The sequence below is a fragment of the Littorina saxatilis genome, linkage group LG1 (assembly GCF_037325665.1).
Source record: "Littorina saxatilis isolate snail1 linkage group LG1, US_GU_Lsax_2.0, whole genome shotgun sequence".
Taxonomy (NCBI): domain Eukaryota; kingdom Metazoa; phylum Mollusca; class Gastropoda; order Littorinimorpha; family Littorinidae; genus Littorina; species Littorina saxatilis.
The window spans coordinates 21,075,198-21,100,880 of NC_090245.1; the positions used below are offsets into that span (position 1 = coordinate 21,075,198).

Genomic DNA, 25,683 nt, shown 5'->3' on the forward strand with positions numbered 1-25,683 from the left:
TGTTCATTCAGAAGTTCAAAAGTTCTTCTGACCTCCTTTAGTAGATAACATTATTGTTTTCATTGTGATACGGTGGAGTGGAAGGTGGAAAATAGGCCAGGAAGCATAAATGAGACGCCAAGACAGAGGTTGCGATAACGTGACTTTTATTTAACGTACACCAGAAAGCAGACACCAGAAAGCAGTGTAGTTCCTTCCTCAATATACAGCCGCACACAACTCGTCGGAACTCGAATTACGATCCCGGTCGAAAGTCACTTCGCTGATATAAACCCAGCTATAAAACGTTTGTTCAACTGAACACACACACAAAGTCTCTCTATTCAATCCTCGAATCACTTCTTCGCCAAAATACAGTTATAATGGCCCAAACTACACTACTTGCATTGATTATTACAGAATCACAAACATCGTTCAACTAAAACTAAAACATCACAATCCAAGATACGCACACTGACACGTCTTCACACTTCGAAATCACACCGGGTACTCTTCTAGCCCACGCTATTATTCTGACTCACGCGCGCACCCGTTCAAACAATCATTATCAACCAATGAGAAACCAGCCTCCATACACACCTACCATTAGCCACAACACACAATAATCCTAGCGGGAGACACAACTTGGGTCAGGGGAAGATAATAGACAGGGAGTAAAGAGAGGGACAACAGTACATGAAATCACCACACGGCTACATCATAATCACATTAAAGCAAGTAACATTTTATGATGATTTAAAAAAAGTTTGAGATGCATAGTTTTATAATAAAACGAAGAGTACAGTACAATATATGAGTAACTCGAATCAAGATATCTGCCAAATTTGAATGTGTCACTGACAAATATTTTTGAAACAGAAGTATAAAATAAGAGGTGTAAACTTACGTTCAAATTCGTAGTGTCCATGGTCCTTAAATACCAGGAGTGTTGGTTCACGTTTGATTTTTACATCCTGCAAAATCATTTCAAAGTTGATGTAATAACCTCAAAACAAAACAAAAACAAATCAAGCAAAAAAATCACGAACACACAGACACGCTCTCTCTCTCTCTCTGCTGTCTCTCTCTCACTCTCATCCTAGCTCTCTTGTGTCTCAAAACAGTACAAACTTATGATTATCAATCTGTCTCTCTTCCCCTCTCAGTTCCTCTCTTTCTCATATTTTATCCTGGCCCTCTCATTAAAAACTATGAACCATCATCATTCAGAGATTAATCAAGATAAGACTCATGTTGTTTATTAAGATAAGACTGTTGTTGTTATTTTACATTTATTTGTGTTGTTGTTGCTGTCGCTTTGAGGACAAAATACTCACAAATTAAAACCAAAAATTCTTAAAGAAATCTTCACACAGCAGACAACGGTCCCTTTCTTAAAAACAAATATAAAAAAAATCAACTGCCTGCACTGGAACTGTCTATAAATTGACCAAAAAAAACACAACCAATTAATCATGAGACATATTATATACATATATGCTGCTGTTAATCAGATACTACAGTTTGTGCACCGTGTAGTAGCATGCTGACTCAAGGCACCAAAAGAGAAGCTTACCACCAAAATTCGTTTTTCTCCAGAATAAAAGTAGCCCTGCACCATCAGAGTTTCAGCTACAGACTTGTATTTTTGCTGAAAAAAATCCCCATTAAAATTTCACTCAAACTGATCACTTTTCTCGTGCAAATACATATATGACATAAGCATAGTATCTGTATGTCTTGTCAGGAACTAAGATCAATGACTGACCTTTAATTTGCTACTTGATCCAAAATTTTATCTTTTTTTCATATGAGTAAACAACACAAATGTTCTTCTGCCAAAGTGTCATTGTGCTGTTCCTTTCTCAAGACAATTGAAGATGCAGACCTGTTTACCCCCATAAGTGTTTTGGAGTAATGCTCAGCCCCAAAAATAGTAATCCTGGCACAAAAATAGTAATCATCCAGCATTCGTCGCCAATTACAACGCCGCGGCACATGACAACTGTGTCTGCGAAACGCAATCATGCACATATATCCATCATTTACAAACAAAACACATCAGTCAGTTTTTGTACGTAGTCATCATAATTTCAAAGAAGATCACATCAAAAGCACATGCATCACTGATTCTTTTTCTTTTGCTCGTAGTAGGCCTTTTTCAGTGTGTCAAGCGCTTCTCTACTGTACTTGCGCTTGCCGAATGAGTGAGGGCGAGACTTCACCACTAGAATAAGGCTCTCCAGCGTCTCATCAGACAGACATGATCTCTGGTCAGTCCTGTGCTTTTTCACCCCATTTTGCCATTGAAAAAAACAATGCCAAACATGTGAATTGAAAAAAAAAAAAAAAAAAAAAAAAAATTTTTTTTTTTTAACATTTTTTTAGTTATGAAAATCGTAGTCTTGACACGGATAGCGGAATGGCGTATGTTTTGCAGAAAATCGTAATAAATTACGCCAAAATCGTAAGGGTAAACAGGTCTGGAAGATGGTAGACTGATTCTTATAATTCATTCATCAAACATAGATTACTTGTGCAAATTCACTTATTAAAATATCCTAGTACCAAAATAAACCTGGGAGTTGGGGAAGGTAGGGAATCACCAATGTTGCAAGAGGTGAGGATAGGGTCAAATCTATGACTTACCGTATTTGACGGATTACAAGACGCACCGTTTTATAAGCCGCACCCCCGACTTTTAACAAAAAAATTGGGACGAGCCACGTATAGGCCGCGTCACTATATTAGCCGCCGTCGAAAAAATATAATCAGATCGTGTCAATCAATCAAAACAACCAGGCAAACGAAAGTACGGTATTTGGCGAAATCGGCTCCGAGAATAAACACGTGAAACAAAGAAGAAAAGTGAAAAGTTTGAAGAAAAATATCACACACACAATTTGTAACCAACACACACATGTAGTCCCGCCCGGAATGAGCTTTTTTTTGGATGATTTACGACTTTTGCGCGCATTTCGAGCAGACGAAAACACAACATGGCGGCTCTCGCTCCTCCAACTATCGCGAGACAAAAAAAACCCGAAATCTCGCGCGCGCGAGATCCTGATACATCCGGTGTTTCTCTGTACGCTATCTTGTCACGACGACTTGTTGACAAACGAAGATTCGCGAAAGAAAGAGAAAAGCGCCGAGTCTTGAGTAGAGAGCTAATAAAGTACCGGTAATCGCTAATCGAGCGAAATGAAAATCTGCGGCGACTTCCATTAGGTGAATGCTATTCAAGTTTAGGTAACGTTTTAGCCGCATCTTTTTATAAGCCGCAATGCGATTTTTTTTGAAAAAAAGTCGCGGCTTGTAGTCCGTCAAATAGGGAACTTAAAATATTCTGCACTGCAGTGATCGTTTCCTTGCAAATTTTGTGAAGTCCAAACTGACTGACAGGTAGACTTTCTTGACAGATTGATAGAGCAAATAAGTCAATGTGTCAGCCACTTATTACAGATTTTGTTTGTTTTTGTGTGTGGTTCTTAAAAAAATAAGTATATACCTTTCCCTTCCTTGTTTAATTTTTCAGGATTGCACAAGGTTACCGAGATAGTTGTTAACAATTTTACAATTGTATGAAATATTAAGTGTTTAAGACGACATCACTCTTGGGTTCGAGGGAGATCTTTTTTTTACATTTAGTCAAGTTTTGACTAAATTTTTTAACGTAGAGGGGGAATCGAGACGAGGGTCGTGGTGTATGTGTGTGTGTGTGTCTGTCTGTGCGTGTGTGTGTGTAGAGCGATTCAGACTAAACTACTGGACCGATCTTTATGAAATTTGACATGAGAGTTCCTGGGAATGATATCCCTGGACGTTTTTTTCTTTTTTTCAATAAATGTCTGATGACGTCATATCCGGCTTTTTGTAAAAGTTGAGGCGGCACTGTCACACCTTCATTTTTCAATCAAATTGATTGAAATTTTGGCCAAGCAATCTTCGACGAAGGCCGGACTTCCGTATTGCATTTCAGCTTGGTGGCTTAAAAATTAATTAATGACTTTGGTCATTAAAAATCTGAAAATTGTAAAAAATATTTTTTTTTTATAAAACGATCCCAATTTACGTTCATCTTATTCTTCATCATTTCCTGATTCCAAAAACATATAAATATGTTATATTTGGATTAAAAACAAGCTCTGAAAATTAAAAATATAAAAATTATGATCAAAATTAAATTTTCGAAATCAATTTAAAAACACTTTCATCTTATTCATTGTCGGTTCCTGATTCCAAAAACATATGATATAGATATGATATGTTTGGATTAAAAACACGCTCAGAAAGTTAAAACGAAGAGAGGTACAGTAAAGCGTGCTATGAAGCACAGCGCAACCGCTACCGCGCCAAACAGGCTCGTCACTTTCACTGCCTTTTGCACTAGCGGCGGACTACGTTCAGTTTGATTCTGTCAGTTCCACAGCTTGACTAAATGTAGTAATTTCGCCATACGCGACTTGTTAAGTTTTGTTTTTTTAATGTGGTACACTTTTTAAGACCCTCCCAATTAAACTTAAAGACCCTTTTAAGACCCTTTTTTCTCAAATTATCTATTCATTACATCTGTAAATTTACCCCATTTTAACAAAACATTTTTTACAACTCCCTTCTTTTTAAGACCAGATTTTTTTGAGATTTGTCATGGTTTTAAAGGGGGGGGGGGGGTCCCCACTATATCACTCTCTACACATGACAATAGAAGCACTTTCCATAACTTACAAACAGATCATCCTGTTCATCCTCGTCACCAACATGGAGGAAGAACACACCATCGCTATGTCGACTCCTTGCTTCAGTGAACTTCCCTATACTGCTGAGCCTGCGAACTGCCGGTCTGAAGAGAAAAGATGACAGTGATTTATATGACAACCATATAAGACAGTAGTGATTGAAACAATCAAAGCCAAGGTAATACTGTACAATGTTTGTTACTTTTTTAGAATGGAGATAAATTGTGGTGATAAACTGATGATAAAATTGTTTATTTAACATCAATGTGAACATTTGGCGATGTTTGTCTCACATGTGTGCATACAATTTCCTTCCATGTACAGTAGCTAGGTTACTACCCTCCCTATCCCTAGCACACTCTCTTAGCATCTTTTTTAATGTGGTAATAAAACGTGTGAAGGTATTCTTTCCAAATGCCAGCTTTGTCCCTGTTATAAATGGGTGTTTTCTCAGTATTGGCGTAAACCAGCAATTACCGGTATTTTACCAGTTGAAACTAGAAAATACCGGAACAAAATTGGCTGCCGGTATGACCTACCGGTTGATTTTTTAGAACTACAGGGTTTTTTTGCCGGTAAAACAAAATAAATAGTAATCTGAGTTGGATTTTTACTGGTTCCACTGACCAGCCTACCTGTTTTTTTCTGGACTGTTTGCATTATAAAAGTTTTGCGTTCCGGTTTGAAAAAAATACTAGCGCCATCACTGGTTTTCTGTTAAAGGAGGAGAGGGGTATTATCATTTGTCTTCACAATATTCACTACACAATAACCTTAACAAAGAGAAAAATATGATATCGATAACACAAAGAAAAAAAGAAGGAGACAAAAAAGAGAAAAGTAGAGAGGAAGAGAGACAAAGGAGGAAACCAGACAGACGGACAAAAAAAAGGCCTCCTTTCTATTTTCTGTTGTAATTGTTTTTAAACTAAACAAAAATAGACAGAGTAAAAACAACAACCAAGATTTGCCTGACCTGGATCAGTGTTTTTCTATTTAAGCCCTGCAAATACTAGGCTATACTGATCTGACACAATTTTGTTCTGAATATTTGCTCACTTTCCTGTACAGAAAACCTCTCCAATCCAAGGGACACAACTACATATAAAGACAGAGTAAGACACCTCTCTAAACCCCGGATTGCTTCCCCTGAAAAAATAACCCCTGCACATACTTCTTGGGCATACATGAACATAATTATAAAAATCAAATCGATTTTTTAAAACTTTTTGACCAATACGTAATTAATAACAAGAGTGAAATTACACTTCTGGCAATATAGGCAATTTCTCCTCAAAACAAAACTCCACATAACCTAATTTTAATTTTTATCTTACCCCTGTGCTCGGGTTGCAAACTCTATGATGGCGTCTTTGCTGCGGTCTCCTCTGTGTGTGAATGATTGATCTCCCTTGATGCTGAAATGCAAAGTAAAAGTTCATCAGTAGTTTGGTTTTAGAGTTGAAGAATGTTTCAAACAGGCATAACAACTCTAGCCAGTACAAAATGTGTAGTAAAGGCGTTCATAATAACACAAGAGAAACAGCAAATGGTAAGTAAGAATTTTAGAATGGAAAAAGAACCAAACCATTAACTTTGCAATGCCAATAGTCAACATTTCTACATGCTCTTAAAGTGTGCATGATAGAGAACTTTTCACATACACGTATAAATGATAAATGCAACAACTGGACCCTACAGAAAAATGGTAGTACATGTATGAAACAAGATTCTGATATACTTCCCTGCTGATAGCGACAGCTTGAACTTGGAAAGAAATAACTTGATAAAAAAAATGTCCCAAACACAGACCTGTTTACCCCCAAAACTTGACAAGAGTAATGGTCAAGTCAAAAATAGTACTCTGATGACTAAAATAGTAACCCAGTGGTTACAAACACCAACATTAGCAACATAAACCTAATTTGAAGCATATTTGAAAATTGTAGTGTTTACTCAAATGGAGTATATGGTATATTTTCCCCCAAAATCTTAACAATAGTAATACATTACTCCTAAATAGTAAGAGTAAATAGGTCTGCAAACACAAAGAAGGACACCAAAATGACACAGAAAGTCCACTCACAACTTGATGGTGGGAAATCCCCTGATCTGAAAGTGCTGGGCGACATCAGAGTAACGAGTAGCGTCGATCTTGCCGACCCTGACTGGCGTGTCTCGCAGGTGTCTGTACACCTCTTTGAACACTGGCTCCAGTTTCTTGCAGTGACCACACCATGGTGCATAGAACTGGGTGGGAAACACTTACTTTGTCAAGCTTGGTATGAAAACAGCGAGAGAGACATGAATTATAACATAGTTCTAAAGCTAAAGAGGTTTGTGATGTCATTATGAAACATGGCACTAGTTGACAGTTTTGTGGTTGTAGATATTGTGTTGTTGTTGTTGACATTTTGTTTTGCTATCATTGTCAATATAATTCTTATCAAAAGCGTTTTTGTGTGTGCAGGAACCTTATTGGAATATTGCTCTGATTCGTTCATTGGCCTTAACCCAATAATGCTTTTAATGAAAAGCAATATAATTCAGAACAAGTGAAGCCAATCATATTGTAGTATGTAAAATTGTAACACAAATAATGGCATTACAGTACATGCACACCTGCTGTGAACCAACAAGGTTTTCGTGATCAGTATTAATGCTGATGGTCTTAATAACATATGGATTATGGCACTGACAAGCTGTGCATTGTATTAAAACACAGGCACATACAAACACAAAGAAAGATAGGCAGATGAACATTCTCTCTCTCTCTTTCTGTCTATCTGCCTCTATTAGTATTATCTCTTTTTGTTATTATCATATAAATTTATTATAAATATATGCACAGTTTTTCAAACATACCTCTACAAGCCACATGTTATTTCCTCTTGTTTCTAGGAACCTGAAAACGAAAGTTGCAGTGAGTGAAAATGCTCAATTTGAGGGAATCAAAGATGTGTTTTGATTTGCTGCACTCAAGTGTGAATAACAAAAGTAAGTAGTTATTTAGTTGAAAATATCTGAGAGTGAGAACACAGACAAAATACTGCATTTTCGCTTGGAATTACATTGCTGAAGGTGGAAAGTTGGAAGTTGCAAAATATCAAGTTGCATGAAACATAGATTGCTCAAATTCTGCAACTTGTGCAAAACAGCCAGAGAAGACGCCAGCTGGAAAAGCCTATTCATCACTGACTCAATGAATGTGGCCCAGTTGTCGATTGTACCACCTCTATTTTGTGTGTATAAATACCTAACAGTCATTCATACCAACATTTTGTTGTAATTTTGTGTCTGTGGTACTGAGCTCGTGAAATTCTGGCGGCTAGTGACTTTCTTGAAGTTACTCGCCCAGCTGACAAGACTTGGTTATCCCGGCAGAGTGAAGAGACACACTTCTGCTAACTAACCCCTTCTGTATTGTCATGAATACTGATTATACACTTTAAAGTGAACACTCATAGCACAGATCTAGTTTCTTCTTCTTTCGTTGCACGGGACAATTTATTTTGTTGTGAGAGTGTACAAAAAAACACCCAAAGGACAATTTGTGAAGACCTCAGTCTTAAACACTCAGATACCCTTTTCGTGTGAAACGTCCGTCGCGATATAACCTTGAATGGTTGAAAACGACGTTAAACACCAAATAAAGAAAGAAAGAAAGAAAGTGTGAAACGTAATGTGCTTACAATTACAGCAGTTGTTTCTGAGCTGACAATTTGTTGGATTTGTTGCATTACATAAAATAAAGATGTTGTAACAATAACACAGGTATATGATCTACAAGTTCCTATCCCCCTTCATCGCCCCTGTCGACACCCTTTTTTTTAACTGCTTGCTTCCCTTTTATTATATATATTAAAGTGACCATAGATCGTCGTCGTTCCGAACTAAATCTTCAAAACCGTTTGGAATTCTGGGTAGGGAAATCCGTGAACGGGAGCATAGTGTCAGTTATCAACTTAACCTACCTCCAATAATGAGATCAACAGAATGTACAGTACACAAATACAAACGAAGAAACTTGGAAAACGACTAGTACTAGACACATGTACGAGAACTCAGTGTAACATTCCAAGTTAAAATTTCTATTTTCAGTGTATTTCACCCGGGAGAATTGTGTGCCGGGTTGGCTAAATCGGTAAAGAGTTTGACCACCAATTTGATAACCGCTGGTCCCGGGTTCAAATATCTTAACTTTTAAGATTATTTTTTAAACTTAAAAAAAAAAACACTTTTTAAATTTATTTTCTGATCTTGTAATTTTTTATTCATTTAAATTCATTCCAAAGGTTAAGAGTGATGTAGTGAAAATAGAATCTGTCAAAGGGTTGCATAATTAACAAGTACCTCCAGTGAACAATTCCCCACAATTACACATTCTATTTTTTAGTAACATCGGCTTCTGGGAAAAGCCCAATGGCCGATTGTATCATCATTGTGTCGACTGCATGTAATGTAGTAGTAGTAGTAGTAGTGGTTAGGGACTGGATTGGTATCCATAAGCCTCATGGCTTTTTTCGCGTCCCATCTCATTATCAAATACACATGGGTGGGAGCCCAAAATTGTTCCAAGACTGAACTTTTTTTAAGGCCGGGGTCCAGGGGCCGCCAAGGCCCCGGCGGGGTCCAGGGGCAGCGCCCTGGTGGGGGGTCCAGGGGGGCGAAGGCCCCCGGCCGAAAACGAATTTTATGAATTTAAAAGGGTTTCTCTGGCCTCTCCTGAGTTTTATTCTGATAAATAAGAACCTTGTTGGAGATACAAAAAGTAACAAAAACTAAAAATTTTAGGGACCTGGCAAGCATTAGAAACAACAAAAAGTGCACTATCAGTCCATTTGGCATAACACAGTATGAGATGACTATCAATGAGGGCGCAAAAAAAAAAAAAAAAAAAAAAAAAAAAAAAAAAAAAAAAAAATTGTCAAAATTTCTCTGAGACGGAAATCCGTCTGAGACGGAGGAACTCCCACCCATGAATACACCACTAAACAGTTCCGACGTTTACATGGAACAAAGAAGGAAAATCACGTGACCGCACAGACGCCTTTCATTGGCTGCGTCATTTTTTCGAGGAAACAAATCGTCTGCAACACAGCTTTGCGTATGTTCTGCGACTGACGAGTCAGACACTTGTGTTTATTTTGTTGTTTTGTCGATGTAAATTCAGCGATTATCGATTTTAACTGAATGGCATGTCACTGCCCGATGATTGATTGTGACAACGGAAGCTACCGTCTTCAAAATGGAAAGCTAAACTTTGCAAAATTCACCAGGTTCCACACGAGTCTGTGCTGTTCATGCCAACCACCGTTCAGGTAAGCGCAACACTGTAACAGTTCTTGATCAACTTATTTTATTGCCTGACATTCATGCGATTTATTGTTTTTTTCTGCAAATTCCATAGCATGATTACAAAACCGTTTAGCTAGACCTGCATTTATACAGCTTTGAACGTTACAAAAACTGCACACCGGCACTGCATGAAATACTTGTTTGAATCTGCCGTGCATGAGATAAAAAAATGTGGCTCACTTTCTGTGTCAGTGTGTTTCCGTTTCTTGTTTTTGTTTTGTTTTACTTCATGTTGTTAGAGCATGGCTGTGATTAAAAAGCAATAAAAAAATTGCTTTGTAGAGCCATAAATTGTTAAATCTGATATGCATCTGTCTGTTTTCAACAGCTTGCATCCGCATCCAACACACAAGAAGAACCCAGCACAAGCTTTTTTTTCACCTGCAAGGGTTTGTTCTCAACACTTTCTTGATGGCACACCAACTGCAGAGAACTCTTTCCCAACACAAAACTTGGGATACCCTGGATTTCAACACAGAGTAAGTTGTTTTTTTAAATAACTTTCTTGTTATATTTTGTGTGTGTACGCAGTAAAGAAGATGGTAAGGTGTTGAATGTATTTGTTCACACATGCTGTTCCTAGTATCACTATGATGTGTCTGTGCCTTACAGCTTGAGTGATTTAATTGACTTTTCGTCTGTTCGTGTGTTTTGAAATCTGAACAAGAATGAATATCAATCAATATCAATATATGAGGCTTATGAATGTGGGAAGCCAAGCAAAGTTTTATGTGGGTGGTTTGTTTCCAGAGTGCGATTTGATCAACATTAGGAGAGCTCTCCATATAAGCCAAAGGAACAAAAACAAGTGTACTGGGGAATTCACAGGGGGAGTTCTGTATTGCACTGAAAATGACAACAGTGGGTCCAAATGACCACCTTTATAAGTTGAAGTTGGGGGCATGGAACCCAAACGGACAACATAATTATGTGGAGAACCCTGCATGAAGATGTAATACTACCATAAATACTGACAGAATGAACCCTGTTTGGCAATGTTTCAGACAGCAAGAGTGCTGATAGACATACCCCGACCAGAGCACCGGCTAGACAGAAGAAAATGGGCAATGCGAGATCTGGAATTCCAGTTTGAGACGTGCCAGGCCCAAGGATCATCAAGGGAGAGGAATGGTGCAGCTAGTTGATTGCCAGAAAAGTGTGACTAGCCCTGAACAAGACCCATTCACAACAGAAACATTTCTGGGTGCTCATGTTTTTGCTTATTTGTTGATAGTTTTTTTGTATAAGCAGATGCCAACTTAATGCACACCCGTTATGCGCAATCTTATTGCAATGATTAAGCTGACTAAGGAGAACAATAGACTGATGTTCAAACTACAGATTGCAAACATGGCTAAGAAAAAGAACGCAGACAGGAAAAATCCATGGTTATTCAGAAATCTGATTTCTCGCAGAACATATCATATTGCACTGGTATAGCCACGACCAGTCTCTTAAAATTAATTCATGGTTTTAGTGTCACCCTTTGCAACAAGAAGATGGCAGGAAAAAGTCAAAAATTCTAAAAAGACAAGAATTTTTAGCGATCAACCAATGAGTATTGACCCTAAACGTTATAGTATAGATGAGATGTTGTTTATGCAACAGAGACGAGGATTAGACCTTCAGGATCTAGCCTATCGGTTTCGCTAATATAGGTAGAATAAAGTACATGTCACCAGAGTGGCCAAGAGCAACCTTAAACAATTTACAGGTTTGTTTTCATTTGTTTGAATGTTTCTCTCTTCTTCCTGCGCACAGTCTTCTCTCCATAATTTTCATGTCCCCTGTGCATACCATAACATGTTCTGAGGAAAAATGTTTGTTTGGCTCACTTTCTGTGTGTGTCTTTATTGATGTTTGTATGATGCAATGAGTGTGTCAGAACAAAATCTGAGTTCTCGTACTTTGAAAGGGAGAATGAGAGACAAGACAAAGCATTACAGCACAAAGTCAAACATATCAGCACTTGCAAACAAAATGCACACAATACAGTCAGCTCAAAAACTTTACTTATGTTGATAAACGTTATCACTAGCAGCAGATCAAATCTGATGACTTCATCCACTTGGCAATGAACATATTGGGAAGACAGATATCTAGTTTTATATATATATATATATACCAAAAACACACATGTAGTACAGTAAAAGTCATCTATAATGGTGTACACAGGAGCCTTCCTTTTCAGAACTCCAAACAATAATCTGATAAAAAAAAAATCCACTACAGAAAAAGAGGGAGTCTTAAAATGTAGGAAAATTAACATAGGTTTTGACAAGACAAACATTTATATTTTAGATGCGACCCACCCTACTACCTTTCAGGGTGAAAACTTACAGAAACGAAGCACCTGTTCAACAATGTTGCTCTGCCCATTACATGTGTAACGAGTAGAGCTTAATGCCTGGATCTGGCAAAGCTTTTACATGAGTTGACAAATTGTTGAAATTATTAGAGTCGTCAGGATTGTTTACTTTGTGGAAGGGTTGCTCTCCTTGTTTATCTGTGTGGTTTCATAGTTAAGAGGAAAAAGCTGTTTTGTTAATACCGCTTTCCCTACTTCTACTAGTTCCTCCTCCTAAGTGCATCCTGTTGCTGCCTGTATCAAAACGGGCAACAGGATTGGATTACTTTGGGAACAGGAGGTTGTGATGGCTGGCTCTGGGTAACAGGTGGTTGTGATGGCTGACTCTTGGAGACAGGTAGAAGTCTCTTTCTGGTTTTGACAAAGATGCAATCAAGGGCTTCCTCCTCCAAAATGACTTGCAGCATGTTGCATATGGTCAAAACACTGCCAAAAGGGAGAAAAAAAGAAAATAATCAATATGAGAAAGAGAAAGGAGACAACAACTTTTACTAAAGCATCATTTAGGACAATTTACCAAGTTGTACATAACAAATTGCTCACAAATTTGAGTGCAACTTGCATGAAGAGCATTGCAAAATTAAGACAGTTGCAGGGATGGCCAGATCTCAAAATCTTAACTTGCCAGACAGGTGAGTCATTTCAAGAAAGTCCAGTCCACCAAAAAGAATTGCTTGCCGGGTACAAACCACAGTTGCTATAACTGCATTGTTTATATAACGTTTTGAAACTAGAGTATACAACCAGAAGTGTTGCATTTGACGAGAATTTTCACTAGCCAACCAGGCGAGTTGCCAAGCGGTTTTAACTAGCACAGCGGATTTTTTGTACTCGCCCCTGGCCATTAGTCAGATGATTTGATCATCCCTGAATTTAGAAAGTCGGTTCAGTCATTGCTGATTAACTGTATCACTATCAGTATCACTGCACTTTTCAAAAATTATATGTATATGACAGCGACAGGCATAATTTTAGTGTGTATTAATACTAGTATGCTGGTTTTTCAGATTTTGACACATTCCCTGTTCACTGAAACCAAAATGTTGTTAGGCTGCACTGCCATCTTGCAATTCAACTTGAACCATTCTCTTTTTCAAAAGTAAAGTGCAAATATGACTTATTTAAAAAAGTAGAGAGGTTTCTACCTGTAAGCCTTTCCTCCTTAAAACTCGTTGACGAGGCGATGCATGAGGTCGAGCTCACACTCACAGGCAGCCGGCGATGAATACGCTTGGCCACAGGAATCGCCCATCTTGCTGCCTTTCAACCCAGTTGTGATGATGAATGGATCAGGATAAAGCACCCCTTTCACATACAACTTCTGCTTGTACTCCCGAAGAAGCACCCTCTCTGCATTTTCTGCCTCGCGGTCGACAGGAATCCCATCTCCCAAGTTCCAAAGCAGGAAAAGCTCTAAAACAAAAAGGCCTTGAGATCAAATCACAGTTTTTCGCACCTGTGGAAGGCATTTTTTTTCCCCCTCATCACCATTTTGTATGTAAACGTACAAAATACTCACTGACTCAGCCTGAGGTAAGCTTAGCAGCAAACTGGCAGTGGCAACTTAGTATGCATGTTTGTTGTTTCTTATCTTGCCCACACGTCAGATTGAAAATGGAAAACTTTTGCATACACTATCGCAACATGTAGCCTATGCATCACGAATCGGAATATAGTTATGCTTCATAGTAAGTTAGATTCCGTGGACAGATCAACGGCACTTATTCAAGTTTTTGACTTTAATCAACTGAAAAGTTAAGCGTATCTGAAGACTAGAGCACTTACTAAGTTACTGTTAGTGTTACAACTTACAGGGCGGAAAACCGGTCTTGGGAATGAACAACACATCGCATCATTGCAAAGAGTAAATAACGAAAGAAATAAAACTTACCTAGCTACAAGTTCCTCGTGTGCACCTTCCACACTCGTTTTCCGTACACACGACAAGGTTTTCGATGCTTCAGTGCTCCACAGTCGCACCTTCTGGATGGAAATCTCGCTCAGATCGCACATGTTTCGAGTTGCTGAGAAGCTAGCACGACGCGTTGTTTACTCGAAAAAAATCCTACGCATGCGCACTGTCGCAATGGCCGCGGAACTGTTTAGTGGTGTATTTGTTGCAGGTCAATGATGACATATTAACATGCTCAAAGTAAATTTACTCAATATCAATTATCGTACAAATAAAGTGACTCAGTCATAAGTTTTTGTATGTCCAGCAGATTTTTGAAAGTGTTAATAGTTTGTGCATTTTTAACAACATCAGACAGTGTGTTCCATGATGGTGCAACTCTGTTAGAAAAGGAATGTTTCCGGATATTAATTAGTTTTATTAAATTCAATAAAGATTTTGTCTGTATTTTTCCTTGTTACATCAGAGGTAGACTTCTTGAAAAAAGACTCGACTTTGACATTATCAATACACTGAAAGATTTTATAGGTCTGTATTAGGTCGCCTCTGAGTCTTCTCGATTTAAGGGTCGGGAGATTGAGTACCCGTAGTAATGGTCGTAGATCTGACTTCTAATTAAAATGAACTTCTGGTTGTAATCAACTAGTCTGACCAGAATAAGGGATGGAACACACACACAAACACACCCACACACATTATTTTAACTGAACGAATGAATTCATCATTACTCCTGCAAACGGTATCCCCCGGATGCACTATTCTCAGAAATTATTTAGCAAGGCATTTCTATCTCTTAAATTCATCAACATAACCCTGCCAAGCAAGCAGTTCCATTGTGTTACTGTGACTTGCAGATAATGCTTTGAAAACAATATCAATACGTCAGTCTATGGCAGACGACACTTGTCACAATGCTATTCGCTGCTGAGACTTGGAACAAAATCGATATCGGCTGCTACAGCGAAAATTGTAATCTGCTAGGCACACTTACCCGTCGTCCAGTTCAACCTGGGCTGTACAAGTCGCCAATAGACCTGAAAATAGAAACAACTAAATGTTGGTCTTACTGCATTCTACTGTTTTAAACACATTATACAAACCACTTAGTCAAAAAGACAACGTACCTGTCAGTAACAGTGATATCGTATTCAAGGATGGCGCCATCTTTCAACATTACAGGCACGCAGATGCAATGTTTTCTGCCAACTTCGGTTTTTTTTAACTTAAAGCTTAAAATATAAAACAATATCATAACAGCCTCACTTAGTTTTGGGTATTCACAGTTATTATCTTTGTTAGAAATATAAAACTTTAAGTATTGTACATGTCCCTTTACTGCCGAGCACCGTAGTCTAAATGCAAGATGGCGGCTACCGTGAAAGACGTGAGTGTCCGTAGTAACGTGCGGTTTTACCCGAAATCAGTAGGCACTGGTTGTGACAGAATATAAGTATTGTTATTTGAACAATATGCTTGAGATCTGTCATGGTTTTGTATTGATTAACACTGTTAATATGTGTTTTTACGTCTGCTATCAATTGACTCAGAGATTGATATCGTGCAATTTATTTCCTGTCGAAAGTTGCCGGTCAGATTTTTATTGGATTCGTTTTGTGGTTGTTTTCAGGCTGAGGGTGCTGAAGCCCAGGTTACCCTCGACGATCAGCAAAAGATTAACAAATTTGCTCGTCATAATGCCAAACTTCAGGATATTAAAGATGAACTGAAGACAAAACAGGTAAACTCCATGTGCTGTGGAACTGTTTTCTATGTTCCCAAGTATGGTCACTGTTTGCTGGAAACAGGGTTGCTAGTTCCCAGATTGACCCTATTTTTTCCTTCTGACCCTGATTTAAAAAAAATTTTGTTTACCCTTAATTTTGTTGTTGTTGTGGAATGACAAAACTCGAGTATACACTACTACAGACATAACAGGGTTATTCTCCAGAGCTGTGCACCCTTTGTGACATGCATTTTAGTCCTTTACAGGGGTGTACCTTAACTGTTTTTGCTACTGGCCAGGGGGGCCGGTAAGTCAAAATTTGAACCGGCCCCCCAAACTTCCCACCGGCCCCCAACCAGCCGGGATTTCCAACCATATCAACGGCTCATAGATCGCGCGTTGGCGGCGACAAACACACAAAAACCTACATTTATACAAACAATGCTCGCATGCTTATTTTAAATGCCACAAACAAAAAAAAGACATAAACAAACTTTGTATGTTTGGGGTGCTTTAATTATTCACTATGGTTCAATAACAAAGCAAACAGTAAAGTATCAATTCAATGAAGAATTTTTTTTTATCAAATCAACATTCACCCACTCACTGTCACACAGTTAACCTCACTCTTAGTAGTCAAATGCACACCCTCAAATATAGTCATACCATTAATCATTTACATGCTAAGGGAAACAATCACACACAAGTCATCCCCTTTCTCAGTGTCACACAATCACACATTAAAGGCACAGTAAGCCTCCCGTAAACCATCACAGAGCTCCCCGAGCGTCTACAAGCACACTTCCATTTGAACGCTCACCGAACGGGAACATCCTGGCTGCTTTCTGTCGAGCGTGAGAAATTTTCAAAGAATTTATTTTCGTGGACTTGGCCTCAACAGCAATGGCGCCTCGTTTTGGTGCTGGACGGCTGTTATGAATACCGGAATTCACGCCCGGACAGTAAGCCTCCCCTAAACCATCACAGATACTGTCAGGCTTTTACACACAGTACAAACACCCTTCCATTTGAACGCTCACCAAATGGGAACATCCTAGGTGCCCTACGTAAAGAGCGAGCAATTTTTGAGTCACTTGAGAAAAAGTGACTCTATGTAATCAGTCAGTGTTAGTCTGTCCGGCCGGCCATCCGGCCGGCCGGCCGTCCGTAGACACCACCTTAACGTTGGACTTTTCTCGGAAACTATCAAAGCGATCGGGCTCATATTTTGTTTAGTCGTGACCTCCAATGACCTCTACACTTTAACGATGGTTTCGTTGACCTTTGACCTTTTTCAAGGTCACAGGTCAGCGTCAAAGGAAAAATTAGACATTTTATATCTTTTCTCGGAAACAGCGATCGGGCTCATATTTTGTTTAGTCGTGACCTCCAGTGACCTCTACACTTTAACGATGGTTTCGTTGACCTTTGACCTTTTTCAAGGTCACAGGTCAGCGTCAAAGGAAAAATTAGACATTTTATATCTTTGACAAAGTTCATCGGATGTGATTGAAACTTTGTAGGATTATTCTTTACATCAAAGTATTTACATCTGTAGCCTTTTACGAACGTTATCAGAAAAACAAGGGAGATAACTAGCCTTTTCTGTTCGGCAACACACAACTTAAGGCCAAAAAAAAAAAATTGTCTGTTTAGGGTAACCCGACCGACCCTATCGATTTGGCGCCGACCCAAAAACTTTTTTTTGATTTCAAAAAAAAAAAAAAAAAAAGAGGTAAAAATGCTAAAAAGAGACATTTGGCGTTTCTTTCTCTCCCTTTCTCTCTGTTTTATTTATACGTTAGTTTTGAAACATGTATTCATCAAATATAAGAAGTGAATGTTCAGCCAACATAGCATTTACACCACAAAAAAAAAAAAAAAAAAAAAAAAAATTTACCTTCCTACCGACCCTACTTTTTTGGGTCATGTTACCCTAAACAGACAATTTTTTTTTTTGGCCTAACGTTGGGCTTTTCTCGGAAACTATAAAAGTGACCGGGCTCAAATTTTATGTGAACGTGACTCATTGTGTTGTGAATAGCAATTTCTTCCTGTCCATCTGATGCCTCATATAATATTCAGAACTGCGAAAGTGACTCGATCGAGCGTTTGCTCTTCTTGTTAAAGAATTAATTTTGCAGATTGTCTCGAACACTTTTTGGACCCATCCTGAACTCAGGTCAAACATAAGTTACTACCCTTCGGGTCTCATTCTATCGATGTAAACTGGCGATAGCCGTGAATCGATGATTATCAAAATGTTTTTGGACCGTGGTGCGTTTTTGCGCTAGACCTAACTTTTAAAATCTAAATAATAAATTGACAGCTTGTTACACAAACATTCTTTAATCATAAAAGAATTCTTTTTTCATCAAGACAAGATCAGTACAATTCGAAGTTGTGAAAGTTTGAAAAAAGAAAAGCCCGGAAGCAGGGTCACGCAAGGGTCGTAGCAGACGACGCCTGTTTATCAGTGCATATCGCCGTTCCTCTCAACAGTCAAAAGCCATCGCTAGAGTTCTTGTGAACAAAAGCCGTTTGTTTCGTGCATAAAAACGTGCTATTGTAAATAGTCGCATTCAAATAACTAACTGACGACTACATTGTGAAAAAGGGAAACTGGATCACACGGGTTCACGATGGCTCAGGGGTAAGATAAACCACGCAAAAATAAATTCTTTGAAAATTGTTCGCTCTTTACGGAGGGCACCTAGGATGTTCTCAATCGGTGAGTGTTTAAATGAAAGGGTGTTTGTACTGTGTGTAAAAGCCTGACCGTATCTGTGATGGTTTACGGGAGGCTTACTGTGCCTTTAACTTTCACTCTGTCTCGTAATTGCCAGCCTTAAAAAGTTGCAGAATCTTTGGCACATCTAAATCTCTAAACACAAATTTACCTCCTGGTATCACATTCTGATCACAAGTTCGACACACAGCACAATGCATCTCCTGTTTCGTGTCGTCGTACACGAGCCATACTCTTTCTTCGACGGTATCTGTCCTCTTCCATCTTTCCTGCCATTTTCTGTGCTGTGTTTCGTTTTCATACTGTCTCTTTTGACCTCTTTTTTCATCGTCCGTTCTCTGTTTTTTTTGCGGCGGGGGAGTGACAGTGAGTGGGGAACTTCCGGAGGAAGTCGCGTTAGATGCGAGAAACATGGCGTCCAATATTATAGCAGACGAACCGCGCGAGATCTTTGTTCGCCGGCCGTTCCTATCGACTGCGTTCATCGAAATTTGAACCCGCCAGGCGGGCGATTTCAGAGGAATTTCGAACCCGCCGGGGGCGATCGGGCGACCGCCAAAATTCACCCCTGCCTTTAAATGATTTTATTACCAATTCAGTGCCCCATATATATGGCTTTTTAACCAATCAGGACGGATTCTAGGTGACCCTCTAAATGTTATAACGTTCAGGCAGGGACCCTTTTTGTTTATGACGCTAAAAATTAACAAGACAAAGTAAAGATGTAATTCAACAATATCAGCGTGATTTATTCTAAAAAATGACACTTCAAATGCTGTCAGGTAATACTCTCTTTATCTAAAAAATACCGAAAAGCGAGTTTTGTCGGTGGGTGCGTAACGGAACAGCAAGGCACCGCCCATCGTCTGAGTGTGCAATGCCGACCGCTCACTTGAAATCTAAATGATCAAAGTTCGGAAAAATCAAGTGAAATTGCGCCACTCGCTTTACATCAAATGTATCTTTACGTCATTTCCCATCCGTCTGGAGTCGGTTCTAAATCTGTCGCTCTCTGTTCAACGAGAAAAAGCGAAGCAACCGAAACGCATGTTCAACATGGTTTATCTTGTGAGATTGTTGTGTGTCAAAGGCATTTGACCTGTGAATATTCATCACGTCAGGTGTGTTACTCTGATTGGCTGACTCGGGTCACGAGAATTCTTTACTGACAGGCATAATAAGGTAGAAGCGCTCAAGTTCCCATTGCGGCTGTTCTGTCTAATTCGCGGGGTTTCTTCGAAATTTCTTTTGGTCAAATTAAACGGTAATAAGATCGTTATTTCTAATATGCTGACTGTTAGCAAATGATAACAGACATCAATCAATCAATCAATATGAGGCTTATATCGCGCATATTCCGTGGATACAGTTCTAAGCGCAGGGATTTATTTTTTTATTTTTTATTTTAATTTTTTATTTTATGCAATTTATATCGCGCACATATTCAAGGCGCAGGGATTTATTTAACTAAAAGGCTCATGCTTGATATCTTTTTTCTCGACATGTCTTGTTATCATTTGCTAACAGTCAGCATATTAGAAATAACTCATAATAAAGTACAGTAAATGACAACTTTTTTCAGTTATACTCCAGTTAGATAATAATACAGACATGCAACAAAAAACATAGTATATTGTTTTGGTTTAAATTGTTAGTAATAGTATTCAAATCCATGTCACAATTGTTGGTTTCCATGTTACAAAGTTGACATACTTTGAAACCCTTGTAATTCACTGAACGTAGACAAAAAAATATGGAATTATTTTTAATTCTTTCTCTGAAGACAAAGGATATAATTTTATTATATGGAACCAAATAACCAAAGGGAAGTAACCAGTTTTTATTAATGAAATCAATGTGTATGGTTACAATGTCTCAGTTAAGAACAGAAATGTCAACTTAGTAACAACTTACATGGTTTCCCCTGGTACACAGCTCTGGAGAATAACTCTTCAAGGAAAGTTACTCTTCTCCGACATCCAGGACACTCAGCTTGCACGATTTCTGGCCAATAAAAATCTACATAGGCCTTTGTAAAATCAACACACACTAAAACAAAATGAATTAAAAAAATTCACTAACTCCTATTTTGTTTGGCCTTGTCATCAGTAACAAACTTGTTTTTGCTGTTTCTATTTTTTTTCTCGGGGTGGGGGGGGGGGGGGGGGCTTAATGCCTAAAATAGCCATGTGGATGTGACATTTTGTAGTGGAAGCAGAGTGAACACTGTAAAATTCGTTCATTAGGTGAATAAGCCGGCCTCTACTAGGAAAATACTACCGTAGTGGTAGTCAAGGGACGGTCTTTCCAGTTCCAATGCGGTTAAGAAAGAGACTCAAAATTCAGTGCCGAAAGGTACTTCAGAGGAGTAACTATGATGTGGGAAGTTAAAGTAGGAGGGGAAACATGTCATGTATTTGTGGAAAGTACATGAATAAAAGCCGACTCCATAAGGAAGATACAGTAGTACCCTTACTGGCACTCAAGGGTTGCGTTAGTTGCACAACCAGGTCAAAGATTATGGCCTTGCAGTCAAGAGAGCATTGCCACGGGCCGTAAAACAAGGCAAGTAAACGGTCTGCAGATAGCAAGCATGGTATCGTCCATACGGAGTCGGCCTTCCGTTCAAGGACTGTTCACAAGTACGTGACAGGTTTCAGGTCCTCGCACTTACCACATCATCGTTACTCTTTTGAAGTCCCTTGCGGCACTGAATTTACTGACTATCGGCAACCCTTGACTACCACTACAGTTACTATCGTTCTAACGGAGGATGGTGTATTTTGTCTATTGTGATGATAATTCTCTTGTTTGGTGTCATCTGGATTTGCAAATTTGTATCACTCCTTTACCACTGTTCTCAGGCCTCTTGTCTTCTGTCATACCTTTTTTATTCGATGCTTCTTCTTCTTCTTCTTCTGCGTTCGTGGGCTGAAACTCCCACGTACACTCGTGTTTTTGCACGAGTGGAATTTTACGTGTATGACCGTTTTTACCCCGCCATTAAGGCAGCCATACGCCGTTTTCGGAGGAAGCATGCTGGGTATTTTTGTGTTTCTATAACCCACCGAACTCTGACATGGATTACAGGATCTTTTCCGTGCGCACTTGGTCTTGTGCTTGCGTGTACACACGAAGGGGGATAAGCCACTAGCAGGTCTGCACATAAGTTGACCTGGGAGATCGGAAAAATCTCCACACTTAACCCACCAGGCGGCCGCGGCCGGGATTCGAACCCTCGACCTTCCGATTAAGAGGCCGACGTCTTTAACTCTTACCACCCCGCCACAGCGCCCGTCTATTCGATGCATTATTCTGACTCCTGGCTGTTCGACTTGTCTGATAGTTTTGACATGTAGAAGATCTTCTGAAAGAACATGTTTTCGTAATGTCAAAAGCGAATGTCACAGTTAACCTTGAACGGTTGAAAACGACGTTAAACACCAAATAAATAAAGAAAGAATGTCACAGTTACTGAGTTAGTAAGAAAGGATAATGAATAACCATCACTTTGCAAAATCAATTGGTTGATTTACAATTTCAACTCATAACATTTAATGAATATTCTATCTTCTTTTTTTCAGAAGGAGCTGGAGAAGTAAAGACATTGTTTGATGTAAAATTCCAGGCCATCAATTATTTTATTTTATTTTTGTGTTTTCAGAAGGAGCTGGAGAATCTTCAAGATGCAGAAGAAGAGCTGCTGATGCTGGATGGTGAAGACGAAGGCATTCCATATCCTTAAAAAACAAACAACATTATTGCGTTCCGCACAAGTATTGTTTGATATTCCAATTGAACATGAATAATCTACTCAGAGTTATGGAAAAGTGAATGTAAACACACACATGCATGCAAGGATATATCATATGGGGCCCGGTAGCTCAGTTGGTAGAGCACTGGACTTGTGATCCTTGGGTCGCAGGTTCAAATCCGGGCCGGGACGGACATGGGTCAACTTTTTCCGAAGACCCAGAGACGGTGTCCATATTCCACCCCCGTGTCACCACTGTGGCATGTAAAAGACCTTGGTCATTCTGCCATAAGTGCAGGTGGCTGATTACACCTAAACACGCACACACCTGGGTAGCGCGACTCTGTTGCTGTTAGCTTTCTACCAGGAGGAAGCGACCCAAATTTCCCAGCGATAGGACAATAAAGTAATGAAAATTATAGATAAGCCAAACCATCCTATTTTGCTGAATAGTAAAGGGCATTTTTCACTAAGAAATCAACATACTAAAGAAAAGTAGTAGCATAGTTTCCTTTTCGAGTGTCACTGTCAGTGTATCTAATACATGTAGTATGTTTATTCCTAAATGTCAGTGCTTCCTAGCATTTTTTGCCTTAGCAGCAGAAATGTATAACATTTCTTCACCAAGAGTTACGCACAGTGCAAAATTTGGCATTTTCAGGTGATGTACGCATTTTTTCTTACTACTCACATAACATAGTTTTTTGTGTTTTGTTTTTTTAGTTTTTTTGTTTGTTTGCTTAACGCCCAGCCGACCACGAAGGGCCATATCAGGGCGGTGCTGCTTTGACATTTAACGTGCGCCACACACAAGACAGAAGTCGCAGCACAGGCCTCATGTCTCACCCAGTCACATTATTCTGACACCGGACCAACCAGTCCTAGCACTATCCCCATAATGCCAGACGCCAGGCGGAGCAGCCACTAGATTGCCAATTTTAAAGTCTTAGGTATGACCCCTGCCAATTTTAAAGCCATATGTACTCGATGACTATACACGCTAATTGCTTTACCAACAGCTGGAGACATGCTAAATTAAGTTCCCTGCAAAATATTGTGGTCTAGGACCCCTTCAATGTTGAGATATGTTAATTTTCATTTTGATCTGGATCGTCCTATTTATAGATTTGCCAACAGAGGTAGCGTTGACGCAAGGGAAATAACTCCGCGTCTTTGTTTACATCCAAAGTTTTTGAGACTCTAAAAACAAGCTGTAATGCATGTATATGGTCCGCGCATGGCGACATATCGTCATTACATGGTCTTATGGTGCGTTTGACATCGATTATGGGCAAACTACACTTTGTAAACACGGGAGCGCGTACATATGCCTTTAAAGTCTTAGGTATGACCCCGGCCGGGGTTCGAACCCACGACCTCCCGCTCACTGGGCGGACGCCTTACCACTAGGCCACCGTGTTGCAGTCATAACATAGGTCTGCTGGTGCATCCCACAATGCAAATGACTCATAGCGGGACTTGGGCATCACCTTAGTTGGAGTTGGGTCTTTTCCACATATTCCCAAACTTTGCTGTTGTTCATCTTTTTTGCAAAAGTTTTTCCTTAACTCACCATACGTACCAAATTGGTGAACTGTTTGTCAACACCACCACCGAAGAGGCGTCGGAGCTGATAGAGAAAGCCAAGGGGACGGTGCAAGAAGATATCTCGCAGCTGGAAACGCACGCAGAGTCCCATAAAACCGTTCTCTCCGACCTCAAAGTGCAGCTGTACGCCAAGTTCGGTAACAACATCAACTTGGAAGCTGAGGAGGACTGATAGGATTGCGTGTGCTGGATGTGTGTGAAATTATGGAGTGAATGTTTGCCCCCCTTCCCATTTGTTTCATAGTTTGTTTGTTTTTTATGACCGTTGAGCTTGTTAGGGCTAGGGACTGATATTAATACAATATTCTGAAATCAAGTGTTGCGTTGTTGAGAAAATGTTTTGAGTAATAAAGATGGTGAAAGTAGGATATATGAGATCTTAGCTTCTTTGACATTTGTGAGAATTTCTGTCCATCATACCTTTTCATCTACATGTACAACAACATAGATTTCTTGTCAAGGAATATTTGTAGAACTGCCATCGCACACAGCCAAATTAGAGTGTTGCTTCAACTTCTTTTTATGAGGAAACGACAGTAAAATTTGAGACAAATTTGTCTGTAAAATGTACAGACATGTACTAGCATTGTTGAGATCAGTGTTGCTTTTTTTTTTTTATAGGTTTGAACAGCTGTTATTGTGGATTTACAACTTCATTTGTATTCTGTTCTTTTTGATGTGAGAGGATTAAATGTATTGGATTTATCGTTTCTGTTTTCGTTTGTTTGCTCCACTGGGAAGGAGGAGAGAGAGAACGAACAGACTTTATTACTCAAGGATGGAGATTTTAGGCTGCAAAGACATAAAGGTGGAGACAATAAAAAAGGACAATCGTAAACCGACACAAGAAAAAAAGAAGTTATAAATGTCAATGCTAATCATACAGTATTGCAAACTACAGCATTGCCTAAATGAATTTCTAATGAATTCTAAAACATTGAAAATGACATGTCAATATAACGCAAAGGGGAAAAAAATTCCACACCACTCTCTCACACACAAACACGCGTGCGTGCGCAACGCCACACATACTGTACCTGCATATGCATACACACACAATCCAACACTCACAGAATGTTTGTTGCTTTTCAAAAACATAGCATGCTCTTACTGTTTGACAAGAGAGACAGAGTATGTGAGCTAACATGATAAGTTTGTGTGCAGTATTATTTTTGTTTTATACAATGAAAGACAAAATATGTACTCGCACAGTGACCAGGAAACAAATATGTTTGATATTACAACGATGAATGATTTTGTTGGTGAGATATTGTTATAAACTGTGATAGGATGAATTGAGGTTAAACTATTACGAGTAATAAAATATATGAGCTTTGGATTGAGAAAAAAATGGTGGTGATTTCAGATTCATGTATGACAAAAAGGGTTGTGTGCGCAAAGACAAGGATTTTGTTTTCTGAAAAATATTCCCTTGCAGCTCCGTTTTTGCACAAATAATTCAGACTCTCCAAAATGTGTAAAAATATTACTTT

General features: G+C 39.0%; 2 protein-coding genes and 2 long non-coding RNA genes across 4 annotated transcripts in view; 2 read left to right on the forward strand and 2 right to left on the reverse strand.

Annotated features, from left to right (window-relative positions):
- The window catches only part of LOC138964708 (protein disulfide-isomerase TMX3-like), a 135,158-nt gene extending 119,625 nt beyond the window's left edge, over positions 1-15,533 (reverse strand). Inside the window, exons 1-8 of the mRNA XM_070336739.1 lie at positions 15,481-15,533; positions 15,348-15,390; positions 7,584-7,623; positions 6,805-6,968; positions 6,056-6,136; positions 4,708-4,822; positions 1,556-1,630; positions 887-953 (exon numbers count right to left, since the gene is read on the reverse strand). Of these exons, the coding sequence (XP_070192840.1) occupies positions 887-953; positions 1,556-1,630; positions 4,708-4,822; positions 6,056-6,136; positions 6,805-6,968; positions 7,584-7,623; positions 15,348-15,390; positions 15,481-15,520 (625 nt within the window). The 5' untranslated portion in view covers positions 15,521-15,533. The remainder of the gene's footprint in view (positions 1-886; positions 954-1,555; positions 1,631-4,707; positions 4,823-6,055; positions 6,137-6,804; positions 6,969-7,583; positions 7,624-15,347; positions 15,391-15,480) is intronic.
- Positions 9,726-12,000, forward strand: LOC138964477 (uncharacterized). Its single transcript, XR_011455117.1, has 3 exons — positions 9,726-10,039; positions 10,405-10,555; positions 11,081-12,000. It is a non-coding gene; the product is annotated as an uncharacterized lncRNA (long non-coding RNA).
- On the reverse strand, positions 12,056-14,553 carry LOC138964483 (uncharacterized). Its single transcript, XR_011455118.1, has 3 exons — positions 14,336-14,553; positions 13,590-13,857; positions 12,056-12,870 (listed from the first exon to the last, which is right to left on the reverse strand). It is a non-coding gene; the product is annotated as an uncharacterized lncRNA (long non-coding RNA).
- A 151-nt stretch (positions 15,534-15,684) lies between the features above and the next one.
- Positions 15,685-24,896, forward strand: LOC138964784 (prefoldin subunit 4-like). Its single transcript, XM_070336831.1, has 4 exons — positions 15,685-15,740; positions 15,984-16,094; positions 22,493-22,562; positions 24,160-24,896. The coding sequence occupies exons 1-4, from the start codon at positions 15,720-15,722 to the stop codon at positions 24,360-24,362; spliced, it is 405 nt and encodes a 134-aa protein (XP_070192932.1). The 5' UTR covers positions 15,685-15,719; the 3' UTR covers positions 24,363-24,896.
- Positions 24,897-25,683: the final 787 nt, after the last annotated feature.

Coding starts and splice junctions, on each gene's coding strand:
- LOC138964784 (XM_070336831.1), top strand. CDS start 15,720: ATGGCGGCTACCGTGAAAGAC. Junction 15,741..15,983: donor TGGCGGCTACCGTGAAAGAC/GTGAGTGTCCGT, acceptor GGTTGTTTTCAG/GCTGAGGGTGCTGAAGCCCA. Junction 16,095..22,492: donor ATGAACTGAAGACAAAACAG/GTAAACTCCATG, acceptor TTGTGTTTTCAG/AAGGAGCTGGAGAATCTTCA.